The following is a 13,114-nucleotide window of genomic DNA, read 5'->3' as shown; positions in this document are numbered from 1 at the left end:
TTGGAAAAGATATTAGAAGATTGTTTTGCCATTTCTTTCTTCAGCTCATTTGTAGTTGAGGAACTGAGGCAAAGAGGGTCAAGTACAGGTTCACACAGTTCTAAGTGCCTAAGACCAGATTTGAACTCATGAAGCTGTTTTCTTGATTCCAAGTCTAGTACTCTATCCACTATGCCACCTTGCTGCCCCCAAAAGCTATCAATAGTCACATGAAAAAAAAAATCAAAACCAATTAGAGAAATGCAAATTAAGGAACTCAGATACCACCATATGCCTGACTAACATGATAGAAAAGGAAAATAATGAATGCTGGATGGGATGTGGAAAAATCGGTACAGTAATGTACTCTTGATGGGATTATGAGCTAGTCCAACCATTCTGCAGAACAATTCAGGACTACAACCACAGGGTTATAAAACTGATACAGTGATAACACTACTATGTCTGTATCCCAAAGAGATCAAAGAAAAAGGAGAAAAGGACTTTTTGTAGAAAAAAATATCTATAGTAGATCTTTTTGTGATGGCAAAGAATTGGAAATTGAGGTGATGTCCATTAACTGGGAAATGGCTAAACAATTTGTGTTATATAATTATGATAGTATACTATTGTGCTATGAGAAATGATGAGCAGAATGGTTTAAGAAAAACCTGGGAAGACTTATATGAACTCATGAAAGTGAAGTGAACAGAAACAGAGTACCCAGTAACAGCGCTATTTTAAGGTTGATCGACTGTGAAAGATTTAGCAGCTCTGATCTAGACAATGAACCCAGAAAGTTACAAAGGACAAATGATCAAATATGCTATCCACCTCCATAGAGAAAATGGATCAACTCTGAATGCAGGTTGAAGCATACTTTTTTAAACTTACTTTTTTTTTGTCTGTTTTCTTTGGCACCATGGCTAATCTTGAAAAGTTTTGCATGACCTCACATGTATAATTAAAATTAAATTCCTTACCTGCTCAAGGATGGGGGAGGGACAGGAAGAAGAAAAACAATTTAGAACTCAAAATTAAAAAAAAAAGATTGTTAAAAATCTGTATATAACTGGAAAATATCTATCACTTTTTTTAATTGCTAGTGAATTGGTATTTTATATGGCTATTGGTAATATAGATTTCTTCCTCTGAAAATTACTTATTCATTTCCCAGGAACATTTATACATTGGGCAATGACTCTTACCATAAATTTAAATAAGTTTCCTATTTATTTTATAAATAAGATGTTTGTTAAAGAAACTTGCCGTGAATATTTTTTTTCCCATTTGCCTGTTTCCTCCCTATTTTTTGCTGAATTTCTTTTCTTTCTAAAAAAAAGTTTTTAATTTTATGTAATAAAAATTGTTTTATCTTCTGTGGTCATTTCTTTCTCTTGGTTGGTCAATAGACTCTTTCCATATCTGTTGCTCAGACAGGTAATTATTTCCTTGTTCCTCTCATTTATTTATGATGTCACCCTTTATGTATAAGACAGGCATCCATTTGGAACTTAGATTACATGGGATGTTGTTTTGTACCTAATTTCTGCCAGACTACTTTCTAGTTTTTCCAACAGTTTTTATTGAATGGTGAGTTCTTGCCCCCAAAGTTAAAATCTTTGAGTTTATCAAAGACTAGGCTATTGTGTTCATTTGGTTATATATAGTGTATATCTAATCCATTCTACTGCTGAACCTTTCTATTTCTTAACCAGTACCAAAATGCTTTGATGATTACTGCTTTGTAGTATAGTTTGAGATATGGTAGTTAGACCCCCTTCATTCCCATTTTAAAAAAATTTCTCTTGAGATTCTTAACCTTTCTTTTTGCCGTAAATATTTGGTTACTATGTTTCTAACTCTATAAAGGAATCTTTTGGTACTTTGGTATAACACTGAATATGTAATTTATCTAGGTAGTATTAGAAGTTTTTATTATCTTGGCTCAGCCTACATAAGAACAATTAATATTTCACCAATTATTTAAATATATTTTCATTTTTTTTCAAGGAGTATTTTTAAAAATTAAGTTCATAATATTACTGCAAGTGTCTTGGTATATAGATTCCCATTTTAAAAATACTCTCTCTAGTTATTTTGAATTTAATTTCTCTATCTCTTCCTGCTGGGTGTTTTCGCTAATTTATATACAAATGTCATAGATTTATTTAGGTTTGTTTTATAGCTTTACTAAAGTAAGTTATTTATGAGGATTTATTGTATAACTTTGCTAAAGTTAATTGTTTCAATTAGTTGATTAATTTACTATCTAGTTTTCATTAAATAAACCATCATATCATCTTTAAAAGGTGATAATTTTGTTTTCTCTCTGCCTGTGATTGCTCCCTGAATATATTTTTCTTGTTTTATTGCTATAGTAGCATTTTCAAGCACTATATTGCATAGTAATGGTAATAATGGACATTCTTGCTTTACCCTTGATCTCATTGGAAAATCCTCTACTTTATGTTCAATTCTGATAATTCTGGCTCTTTGTTTTAAATTGATAATTTTTTTATTATCTTGAGGGAAAATCTCTTCATTTCTAAGCTTTCTAATGTTTTAATGAGGATGATTATTATATGTTATCATAACTTTTTCTGCATCTGTTGATATAATCATATGATTTTTATTGTTATTAACATGATCAGTTATGATTATAGATGACCCATAATGAATTCTGGATTCCTAGTATAAATCTAACCTGGTATAAATCAAGCTACAAATACAATATTACGTCCAATTCCTGTTCTTTCTTTGATAATATTTTATTGAAACCATTTTCATGACTATCCATTAGTGATCTTGGTGATCTAGTTCTTGAATTTCCCTGATTTGTGTATTAAGCCCATCTTTATATAACAGAAGGCATTTAGAGGAATGCCTTCTTTTCCTTTTCAAGCAATTTATGTAGAATTGGAAATAATTGCTCTGTAAATGTTTGCTAGATTTCACTTGTAAATTCATTGAATTCCAATGTAGTTCCATTTGTGCCTTGTGCAGTTTCTTTTCTAAGACTGAGTTATGTAAGTCCCTTTTTTTCTTGTTCTATTAATGGGTATTTAATATTTTGTGAAATTCATCCATTTTGTTTAGATTTTCAACTTTATTGGCATATTATTAAGTGAAATAGATTCTAATAATTACTTTTATTTCTTCTTCATTGTTTGTGAAATTTTTTTAAATTTTTGCTACTGGTAATTTGGTTTGCTTTTTTCCTTTTCTAAAATAAATTTAACTATTGCTAATTTAGGAAAAAAAAGAACTTTTAATTTTATTTATTAATTCACTTTTGCCTTCAATATTTAAATATCTTTTTCATTTTCAGAATTTCAATTTGTTGTTTAATTTTGAGTTTTCAATTTGTTTGTGTTCTAGATTTCTTATTTTTTTAGTTGTATATCTTAATCATTGATCTGTTCTTGTTCTATTTTACTAGTACAAGTTTTTAGTTATAAGTTTTTCCCCAAGTCCTGACTTGACTGTATCTCCCCCAATTTTTTTTATGTTATTCTATTGTTGTCATTATATTGCTCTTAAGAACAGGGGCTGGGGCGGCCAGGTGGCTCAGCGAGTAAGAGCACCGGCTCCAGTGTCGGAATGACCTGGTCATCAAATCTGGGCTCAGATACTTAGCACCACACCCAGAAATAACTGGCCGTTTAACCTTGAGCAAATTACTTAACCCTGATTGCTTAAAAAAAAACAGGGGCCATTTAAGAAATGTCATTGTTCCATTACTCTCTATCATACTGCTTTCTTGCACATGGGTATTTTAGAAATTGATTTGTATTTTTTCTTATTCTATGAAAATCTTTAGTTAGATTCCTGTTTATTCATCAAAAGACAACAAGCTGATAAGATAAGCAGAACATGAAGCTATTTTTAAATGGCCTTAGTTTATGTTGTAAACTTTGACACATTTATGGATGTGTCATCTTGTCAATGAAGTACTTCCTCCCACAAAGATTCTAACTCACCCATGCCTTCTGATCCTTGGAGGCCCTTGTCCAAGTCCAGTCCCCCCATAAATCTTCCACAGTAGCATTAAATGGACTCTATTATTAAAAGAATTATCTCAAATTGTGAAGTAGCATGATATAGTAAATATGGTGCTATGTATGGGGTCTGAGAGATGGGGTTTAAAGCCCCCATCTGATGCTTAAAATCTGTGTTGCCTTGGGCAAACCATTTATCCTTTCTGTATCTCACATAACTCAGTAGGACTTCTCCACTAAGTCATAGAAAGGTTGACTTCTCTCTTAGTCAAGATAGTTCCCCACACTGGTCAAATCAGAGAACTGACCTCAAAATCGTTGCATGGCAAAGTCCCTTGCTTCCAGCTGCTGGGAGTAATCTCTATGCGACCACCCCAAATTCGTCTCTCGTATCTTAGTGTGCAATATTTAGAAAGCCTCTAACTGCCAAAGGCAGGTTCTTCAGTTGTAGTTAAAGGAGGTGTACCAACCCTTTATAGCTTATGGGTACAATGTTCCCAGAGTGGGGAGGGGAGATTGTCTATTTAGGAAAAAAAAAGTCTTAGTTTGGAACTGACATTGACCAAGACACCTATTGATTTATGATTAGGAATTCCAATAGCTTGGTATGCCAATGAATTTGAATTAGAACAAAGAATAAGCAATGTAAAAGGACTTCTTATTTTCCACCCACTAAGTCCACATTGATGCCTTTGCCCCGTATTTATATATTCTGAACAGAAATATTGGAGGACTGCATTTTTGGCCAGTGAAAAATATCAATTGTCCCTGCTCATTATGATATCTCCATTTCTCTGTGTCTGATCAACTCAGTCTATTTCCCTTGTTTGAAACATTGGACTATCTTTTATTTGTTTTCTCAGTTTTTCACTTCTAATACTCTTTTACTTAGCAAATATAGTTGATCAAAACTATATCTTTTCTTAACTATAACTTTTCTTTCCCTTTTCCCCACTCACATTATCCTATTGTAAAGTTAATTTTTATTTTAACTACAATGATTCATCAGCTTTGGGAAGAATTTTTATACCTAATGTTAAGGAATAAAAGACTACTATTATTACATGCCATGATAATCTAATAAGCACAGAATTTGGTAAGCCAGGTAGAGGAATATGAATCTTAGCAAATTACAGAGTCCTCTTTCAAGTATGTGAAAGTCAGAATTAGCATTGATTTGGCTTACGTGGCAAATTCCCTCCACTGAGATGGCAGCCCATCTACTCAATAGAGACATATTTACAGAGACCAACATGCTGAGCTGTACATAAGAAAAACTCTGTCTCATGTAGAAGCCTCTCTTTCTGTTCTACATGTGATGCCAATTTTAGCTGATATTTGGAAAGTTCATTTTTTAAAGGGAAAATAAAATAACATGAAAAAGTCATTGTGTTCTAGGGAATCAGAGTGGCTGGTGAATAGGATGCTGCACTTCTAATCTTTCTCTGTTAGTCACCAGTTGGGACATCACAAGCCAATCTTCTAACTTCTGAGAGCATCAGTTTCATAATTTGTAAAAACAGGATAGTAATAGCTCCTATCTCACAAGGTTGTCATGAAGACCCCCTGAAATTCTGTTTATAAAGGATTCTGTAGACCTGGAGGTGTTCTAGAAATGAGAGCTATTTGGAGTTGCTTTATTGTTATTATTCTGTCTGTAAATAGAGAATACCTAGAAAATGGATTCTATTCCAGCCTTTCTTCAGCTCAGATCCAAAATTCTTCCACATTGCATATGGTAGAAAATACCTTAATTTCCTCTATCTAAAATCTGGTTATATTCAAGAGGGTCACTCAGGTTAAAATCACAGAATTTAAGCTACCAGAGGTTAAAATCTTTTCCATTTGGAAATTAATGTTATAGTCAAAGAAAAAGGAGAGGAAAATTGGCTTTTGATTGGCTAATTATTTCATCTTTAAGGGGCTAAACAATTCAATCTACTCGACACCTCCTTTCTCCGAAGTGATGGTCTATGGCAGTGGTTCCCATCATATGGGCCACAGACCCCCTCTAGAGCTGCCAAGTCGCTTGGATAGATTACAAATCTATATCCGCACAAGCCATCCATTGCATTAAATTATTCATTATAAGAAACAGGCCAGCATGCCTTCTGCACATGTAATGAGCTTGCCTTTTACAGAAGATGTCTCCCACATTCAATTGTTTTTACATTTAAGTATATGAATATGCTGTTGTTAATCCAACAATAAAATCACTTAAAAGAGTTTCTAAATTTATAGTCTTTGTATCATTGGATACTTTCAAAATCAATGAATGCTAATACTCCCAACAACTACCATTTGTTTGACACCATGCTTTGACCGTAGTAGGCCCTTAATCAATTTTTCATTCATTCATTCATTCATTCATTCATTCATTCATTCATTCATTCACATAGGGGTTTGATAAATGTTTGCTGAATGAATTTGAATCAATCAAAAAACATTTATTAAGTATATGCTATCTACCTGATATTGTTCCAGGTCTTGTGGATAGAGGACAAAAATTAAATACCCCCTTCCCTCAAGGAGCTTGTCTTCCATTAGGCGAGGCTAGCATATACATAACATATGTGCATGTATGAATATGTCTACATACACATTTGTATGCATGTATGCGTGTTGTGTGTTTGTAATAAATACAAAGTGATTTGGGTTGGAGGGGAGAGCCATAAACCACTAGTGGGATTAAGACAAACTTCATGTGGCACCTGAACTGAGTTTTCAAGGGAATAAGGAATTCTAAGAGGCAGAAATGAAGAGATATGATTGTCCAGGCACTGGAGACAGTTAATACAATGACACTGAGGTGGGAGATGCAACATTGCATTAGGAACAATTAAAAAAAGTCAATTCCGCCAGGCCATAGAGCACCCAGAGCAGTGAGACTGCAGGCCAGAAAAGCTAGCTGGGCTCCATTGTGAAGAGCTTTGAATGCCAAGCAGATGAGTTAATAACCACTAGAGGAGAGGTCAATCTGGTCTTATCTGTACTTTCAGAAAACTGCTTTAGAAGCTGAGTAGATAATGAACAATAGTGGGAGAGACTGGAGGTAGGGAGTCTAGTGAGAAGGCAAGTGTTAACAGTTGAAGGCGACCAGTTTTGTAGTTTTTTTGAGGGGGGATTAAAAAGCAATTCTACTGCTTCGAGGAGGGGGAAGGACATGATTGCATTTCTTGTCTAAGGTAATAACCTAAACGGAAACATTGTGTTTCCTTTTTTTTAAAGGAACATTTTATCTTTTTATTTACTTTTATGACATATGCCTGAAATTACACCAGGACATGAGAAGAATCTGACATTGATTTATCTCTTGGCATAGGGTTTCCTGGAGCTTATAAAAATGGACCACTGAGGCAGGTAGGTGGTACGGTGGATAGACCACAGCCCCTAGAATCAGAAGCACCTGAGATCAAATCCAGCCTCAGACACTTACTAGACGTAGGACCTTGGGCAAGTCACTTAATCCCAATTGCCTCCAAGAAAAAAAAAGTAAAGCATCATATATGTCAAAGGGGTATTATAATCTAGCTGGAAGGGATGGCCAAGAAGTAACAGATACTGGGAATAGAAGGAGAGAATATGAAATAGAAAAAAACAACCACTACTACTTGTTTGGAGTCAGAAGACCTAAATTCAAATCCCGTCTCTGTCACTTTATGTCTGTGTGACCAAGAACAAAGCATTTCCCCTCCATGGTCCAAAGCTTCTCTGTAAAATGAGGAAGCTGGAGCACTGGGGTCCCTTCCGACTCTCCATCTCATGTACGGGGTAACGCTCAGGGGAACGATGAAGTTGAGCAGTGGGTCACTACTAAGCCCTGCTGCTTTGGGGCTGGATATCAGCAAAACCAGGGTGAGGCTGCTGGTTGCTTCTCAACTCTGGACTTCTCTCCCAGTAGGCTGGTGCTGGTGCAGTCTGTTGGGTTCTGCCCATACTCTCTCAACTCACCTCTCACTCTTAGAATGCCCTTCCTTTAGGGCTCAGCTTTGGGGCCTACAGGGAGCCTTCACCATGCCCACCCAACTGTTTGCACTCCCCATCACATGCTAGTTTCTGTTTAATTTCCATATACTTTGTGAATATTTAAACATGTTTCCCCCAGTGGAATGTTAGCCCCTTGAGGACAGGGGCTATTTTTGTTTTTGTCTGTTTCCCCAACATATAGTACAGTGTCTAGAACTTAGATGCCTTCATAAACGCTTGTTGAGTTGAAGTGAAATTGAATTATACGTTTTAGTTCTTATAAGAGTCAGGCAAAATACAGTCAAAAACTGGGAGCCTGATTTTCATCAAGAGCTCCTTTACCTCGGATACTTTCCCCATGTTCTCCTCAGGATATCTCCCCCTCTTCCCTTCTTATAGATCGTAGGATCTGACTGCCACTTCCTTTGGGGAATGGCTCCCATATTTCCTTCACCTTCTTTGTGAAGCTCTGGAGCTCCATGAAGGGCATGGGGCCATCTTGGGGATCGTTGGGCTGTGGGAAGAAAAGAGGTGAAACGTCGGGGGAGAGATCAAGTTGGCTTTTCTGAGTTGTGTTTTTGAGGGTTTGGGAGTGAAGCTAAGATATAAACAGGGCGCCTGCCCTGGGGCTTAGTTCTGGGCACTGAAAGCCTGGATTAAGTCTTAGGAGGCAGAGAAAGCATTGGCAGCGTTTGGCGATTCCAGAAATATCCAAGTGCAAGAAGAACAGCTCTGCGTGGCAGTTCTCCAGTGGAGCAGTAAGAAATTATGAGGCCGACGTTCCCTGGTGTTTTACAGCCTTTAAGGCGTAGAAGAAGATAAAGTGAAAAATAGAAGAAAACCCTGGGGACAAAAAGCCCAAGACACTCTGGAGGACAGGGATGTTCACATGCATGGAGACCTCATCATTCTCATCTTCATCCTCCCCCTCCTTATCATCATCATTATCAAAGTGCCTCACAATTGGTTATTCATTTGAGCCTCACCTTAATGATGAAAGGACTCATTTTATGAATCAGTAAGTTAGGGCTTTAAAAGGTCAAGTGGCTGAAACAGAACTTCATACAGGCCCCTGTCTGAGAGCTTGATGGGTCCTCGGAAGTCCTTTAGTCCAAAATTCTTCCTTTAAAGATAAAGAAACTGAGGTCAGAGAAGTGACTTGGTCAAAGCGACCCCAGCTATACAGTGGTTGGGCTGAATTTCAAAGCCACGCCATCCAAGTGCAAATCCAATGCCCATTCACTGATCTCACAGCGCTGGGCTGCTCTTACTCGTGGCTGGCACTTGAAGTCTTCCTTACTCTGGAGGTCTGGAGCAAAGGTAGCCCTTCCTAAATGCTCAGATTCCTCCATCTCCTCCTCTCCTTCCCATTCTCCCTCCTTCCCTCTCCCCTCTGTTTCTCTGTCTCTGTCTGTCTCTGTCTCTGTCTGTCTCTGTCCCCCTCTCTCCCTCCCCCCCCCTCTGTCTCTCTCTCTCTCTGTCTCTGTCTCTCTCTCATCTCTGTCTTCATATATTTATGCTGTACTCGTGAACTTTAGCTCTAGACCAGATTTTAAATACTGAGTTTTTATAATCAGCCTTTGAAGCATTCACATTTCTGAACTAGAAAAGTAGGCAAGCATAGTCGACATTCAGCTATCCTACTATGTGAAGCTCCATTCCAAAAAAACTACCATTAGAAAGGAGAATTTGAAAACTGACAGCTCCTATATATGAATGAGTATAGGTTTTTTTTTTCCCCAAGTAGCTCCCATGAAGCAAATTGTGGCTGATTTGTTTCTTCCCTTCCTTGATTCCAGAAAGCCACATATTTAACTATTTTTACCAGTGAAATAAAATCAAATCAGAGTGCCCAGCACTGAAGGGAAAAAATACAAAGTAGACAAGTAAGTTTGGAAGGATTTTTTTGAAAAATAGTTTATGTCACAATGGAACTTTTTTTTATTGGGGGGGGGAAGAAGGAGGAGGAGAATGAGGACGAGGAGGAAAAAAGAAAGAAGAAAGAGAGAAAGTATGTTAGAAATGTCAGAAAAAAAGGAAGAAAGGGAAAGAAAGAGGAAAGAAAAAAGAAGGGAAGAAGGAGAAAGGAAGAAAGAGATGAGAAAGAATGAATGAAAGAAAAAAAGAAATTCAGTCACAATTGGTAAATTGAGAGCACAGAAGGTCAGTCCATGATTTGGTCACCCTTTAATTTCTTTGTATCTCTCTGCCATTGTGGAAAAAAGCAGCCCCGACTTCAAAGGCACCCTGCATGTGTTCTGAATCAGGGCTGCAGAGCTGACGTATGACAGCTCCAAAATTAAAGTGAAATAAATGTGCTGTTTAAACTCCCATTTTTCCAACAACAACCGAAAGAAAAGCTGCCTCTTTAAGCACTCAAGACTCCCCCCCCCCATTCCCTTTGGTGAGTTCCCAATATTCTAGTCCCTTGCATTCTGGGTCCTGCACCAGTTATGCTCCTGAACTGAAGGTGACCAGAATTCTAATCACCTTCAGAGGAAATGTCAGATGGGCAGAGTGGTCAAGACTATGGACTCACCTTCTATCGCCTTTTTTTCTTTTTTCTTTTTTTTTTTGCTGTAAAATGACCCCAAATAACAGGCATTAGACCATGTCCAAACCTCTGTGTGTGAATGATCCAGCCTTTTCTTAGGATGGTCAAGGTAGATATCCCAAAGTGGCACAGGAGAAATGGTACATTCCAGCCAGATGTTTATTGACAATTCTTGGGACACTGATAGGAGAAGAGGCCAGTTACCCACCACTCACAACTCCACTCTTAGGAGAGGGGGGCTATGTCTCTCCATGGCCTAGTTTGGTGACCTCTGCTTTGTGGCGTGGAGAGGGAGCTGAATGCACACACATATGTATTCCATCATCTCCATTGGCTTTAGACTTTGTTCCGGTCAAAGTACAGGAAGGCTCTGGGGCCAGACCCTGCCTCTGGTTGCCCCACACAGTCTTCTTTGGCATTTTTACTACAAGTCTTTGCTAACTGAAGTTGGCCAGAAGATTTCAAGAAGTAAAAGCTAGAAACTAAGGCCAACAGCTGACCTCTCCTCTGGATAATGACTGGAAGGAGGCAAAGGGGGCAACATGCAGAGAACAAGAGAGGGTTAAATGGGCTTGAATTCCTTTCTCCCTCCTTCCAAAAATGCCATCACATGATCTGCACATCTGGACCCCAGAACATCCCAGAATGTTTATTTCTGGACCCTGAGAAATTTTGAGGGAGCATTTCTGTTGCAGGGGCTGAATGTCTTTTCATAGTGAATGAGAGGCAACTGTAGCCCCATGAAAGGAGTCATGCATTGAACTTCTCACAATGTCTTCAGAGAACGATGCATCCAGATGTATGCATCTGTGTGCATATGTATGTATGCATGTATATCGTGTGTTTGCATGTGCATAGCATTGAATTGGATATGTGTGCATGTGTATATGTATGCCTTGCATGTTTGCAGTTTTGCATGCATGTACAAATTTGTGCATGTACGTGTGCTCATGATGAAATGAAAAATGATCCTTAAAAAGGAACCAAAATGATGTTTTCAAAATCTATCGATATTAGCTACCTTGTAAGCATTAAACCACAACAGAACTGTGACTTGTATATCTGAAAAATTCAGTGAACATTTAGTATTGACTTGGCTTGGGGTGGAGCTCTGACCATTTGATATACACTGTGCTATATAACGGGTAGGGTCAAGATTCAAATTTGTAAAAAAAAAAAAAAAAGACATGCAAGTTTCAGGGGACATAACACCAGATTTGTACAAAGAACTGGAGCTACCACTTTGCCATATGGGTCACATTGGGCAAGTTACTTCTACTTTATGGACCTCATTTTCATCACTTATAAAATCAGGGGACCTCGAGAGTCCATTCCCACTCTAAATCTACGGATGTTATTGCCTCCAGGAGCTTAGAATCTGGTTGGAGAGATGGCATACTCACTTTGAAAACTAAATTACAGCATAAGCCCATACATGCATAGCAAGATACCTGTTAGCATTCTGGTAAGATAACCAGGAGGTTTTAGGTTCAGGTTAACCTGTGTCCACACTGTCATTGTCTTCAGGAATGAGACAAAATTTTCTAGAAGCACTCAGTAAGTGGTGGCAGTCTGACTCCAGCCTGACCTGGGAGACTTTGCTCCCCTCCTTTCTCGCCCCTCTCCTCTCCCCTCTGCTCTACATTCTAACTCAATTGAGCTGGAACCTGTTACCCAAATGTGAAGCTCCATCTCCTTCCTTTGCTTATTGGCCTGCCTCGGATGCCCTCTATCCTCAACACTCTCTCTCCCAGTCTTTCTCTTCCTTCAAGGCTCTGTTCATGTGCCATTGATTCTAGGAAGCTTTCCCCTCATCTTCCCAGATGGTAACCTTCTTTTTCTCCTCTAATTACCTCCTGTGTATTTTTCAGTGCCATTTCTTGGGTTTCCCACGGTGAAACAAATAGAAACTCCTTGAGGGAAGAGAATCTTGCATTTTTCCCATGGTTGTTCAATCATTCAGTCATGTCCATCTCTTTGTGACTCTGTGGACCATATCACACTAATGCAGTCAATGGGGTTTTCTTGGCAAAGATACCAGAATGATATGCCATTTCATTCTCCTGTGAACTAAGGCAAACAGAAGTTAAGTGACTTGTCCAGGGTCACACAATTAGCTGTGTCTAGGCTACATTTGAACTCAGGACTTCCTAGGTCCAGGCCCTACCTTCTGAACTGTCTAGCTGCCCCTTTGCTTTACCTAATCCCCCTTAATTCCAGTGCTTTTCCATCTTTTAAATATTTCCTATTTATCCTTGTCTATAGCATGCTGTGTTGGCTACAGACTTGTTTGCAAGTTTTCTCCTCCATTAGATTGTAAACTTCTTGAGGGAAGAGATTGCCTTTTGACTCTTTTTTATCCCTGGTGCTTAGCACAATGCCAGGCACTTAGTAGGTACTTAATAAATGTTTATTGAATGAATGGTGTTTGTATCACCAGAATATACCGAAAGTGCCCTGTGTATAGATAGGGCTTAATAGGCTTTTGCTGAAATGAATACTAAATCAATCTCTTTCTTTCTCTCTCTCTGTTTCTGTCTCTCTCTCTCTCTGTTTCTGTCTCTCTCTCTCTGTTTCTGTCTCTCTCTCTCTCTCTCTCTCTCTCTCTCTCTCT

The 13,114-nt window shown here is 38.0% G+C and overlaps 1 protein-coding gene across 3 annotated transcripts in view; it reads left to right on the top strand.

Annotated features, from left to right (window-relative positions):
• The window catches only part of LOC138161815 (histone deacetylase 4-like), a 135,658-nt gene that overhangs the window by 20,202 nt on the left and 102,342 nt on the right, over positions 1–13,114 (top strand). Inside the window, exon 1 of one of the 3 annotated variants that reach the window (XM_069088761.1) lies at positions 9,462–11,319. The exons of 1 other annotated variant lie outside the window; for it this stretch is intronic. In XM_069088761.1, coding sequence (XP_068944862.1) covers positions 11,298–11,319 — 22 coding nt within the window. In that variant the 5' untranslated portion in view covers positions 9,462–11,297. Of the gene's footprint in view, positions 1–9,461; positions 11,320–13,114 lie in introns of those variants that run through there. One more of the 3 variants, XM_069088760.1, reaches the window with a different exon arrangement.

The sequence above is a fragment of the Petaurus breviceps genome, unplaced genomic scaffold, assembly GCF_028583685.1.
Source record: "Petaurus breviceps papuanus isolate PSGF00001 unplaced genomic scaffold, PetGlider_PUasm1.0 185, whole genome shotgun sequence".
Lineage (NCBI taxonomy): Eukaryota > Metazoa > Chordata > Mammalia > Diprotodontia > Petauridae > Petaurus > Petaurus breviceps.
Note: the sequence above shows the minus strand (reverse complement) of the source record. Positions and strands in the feature narration are given on the sequence as shown.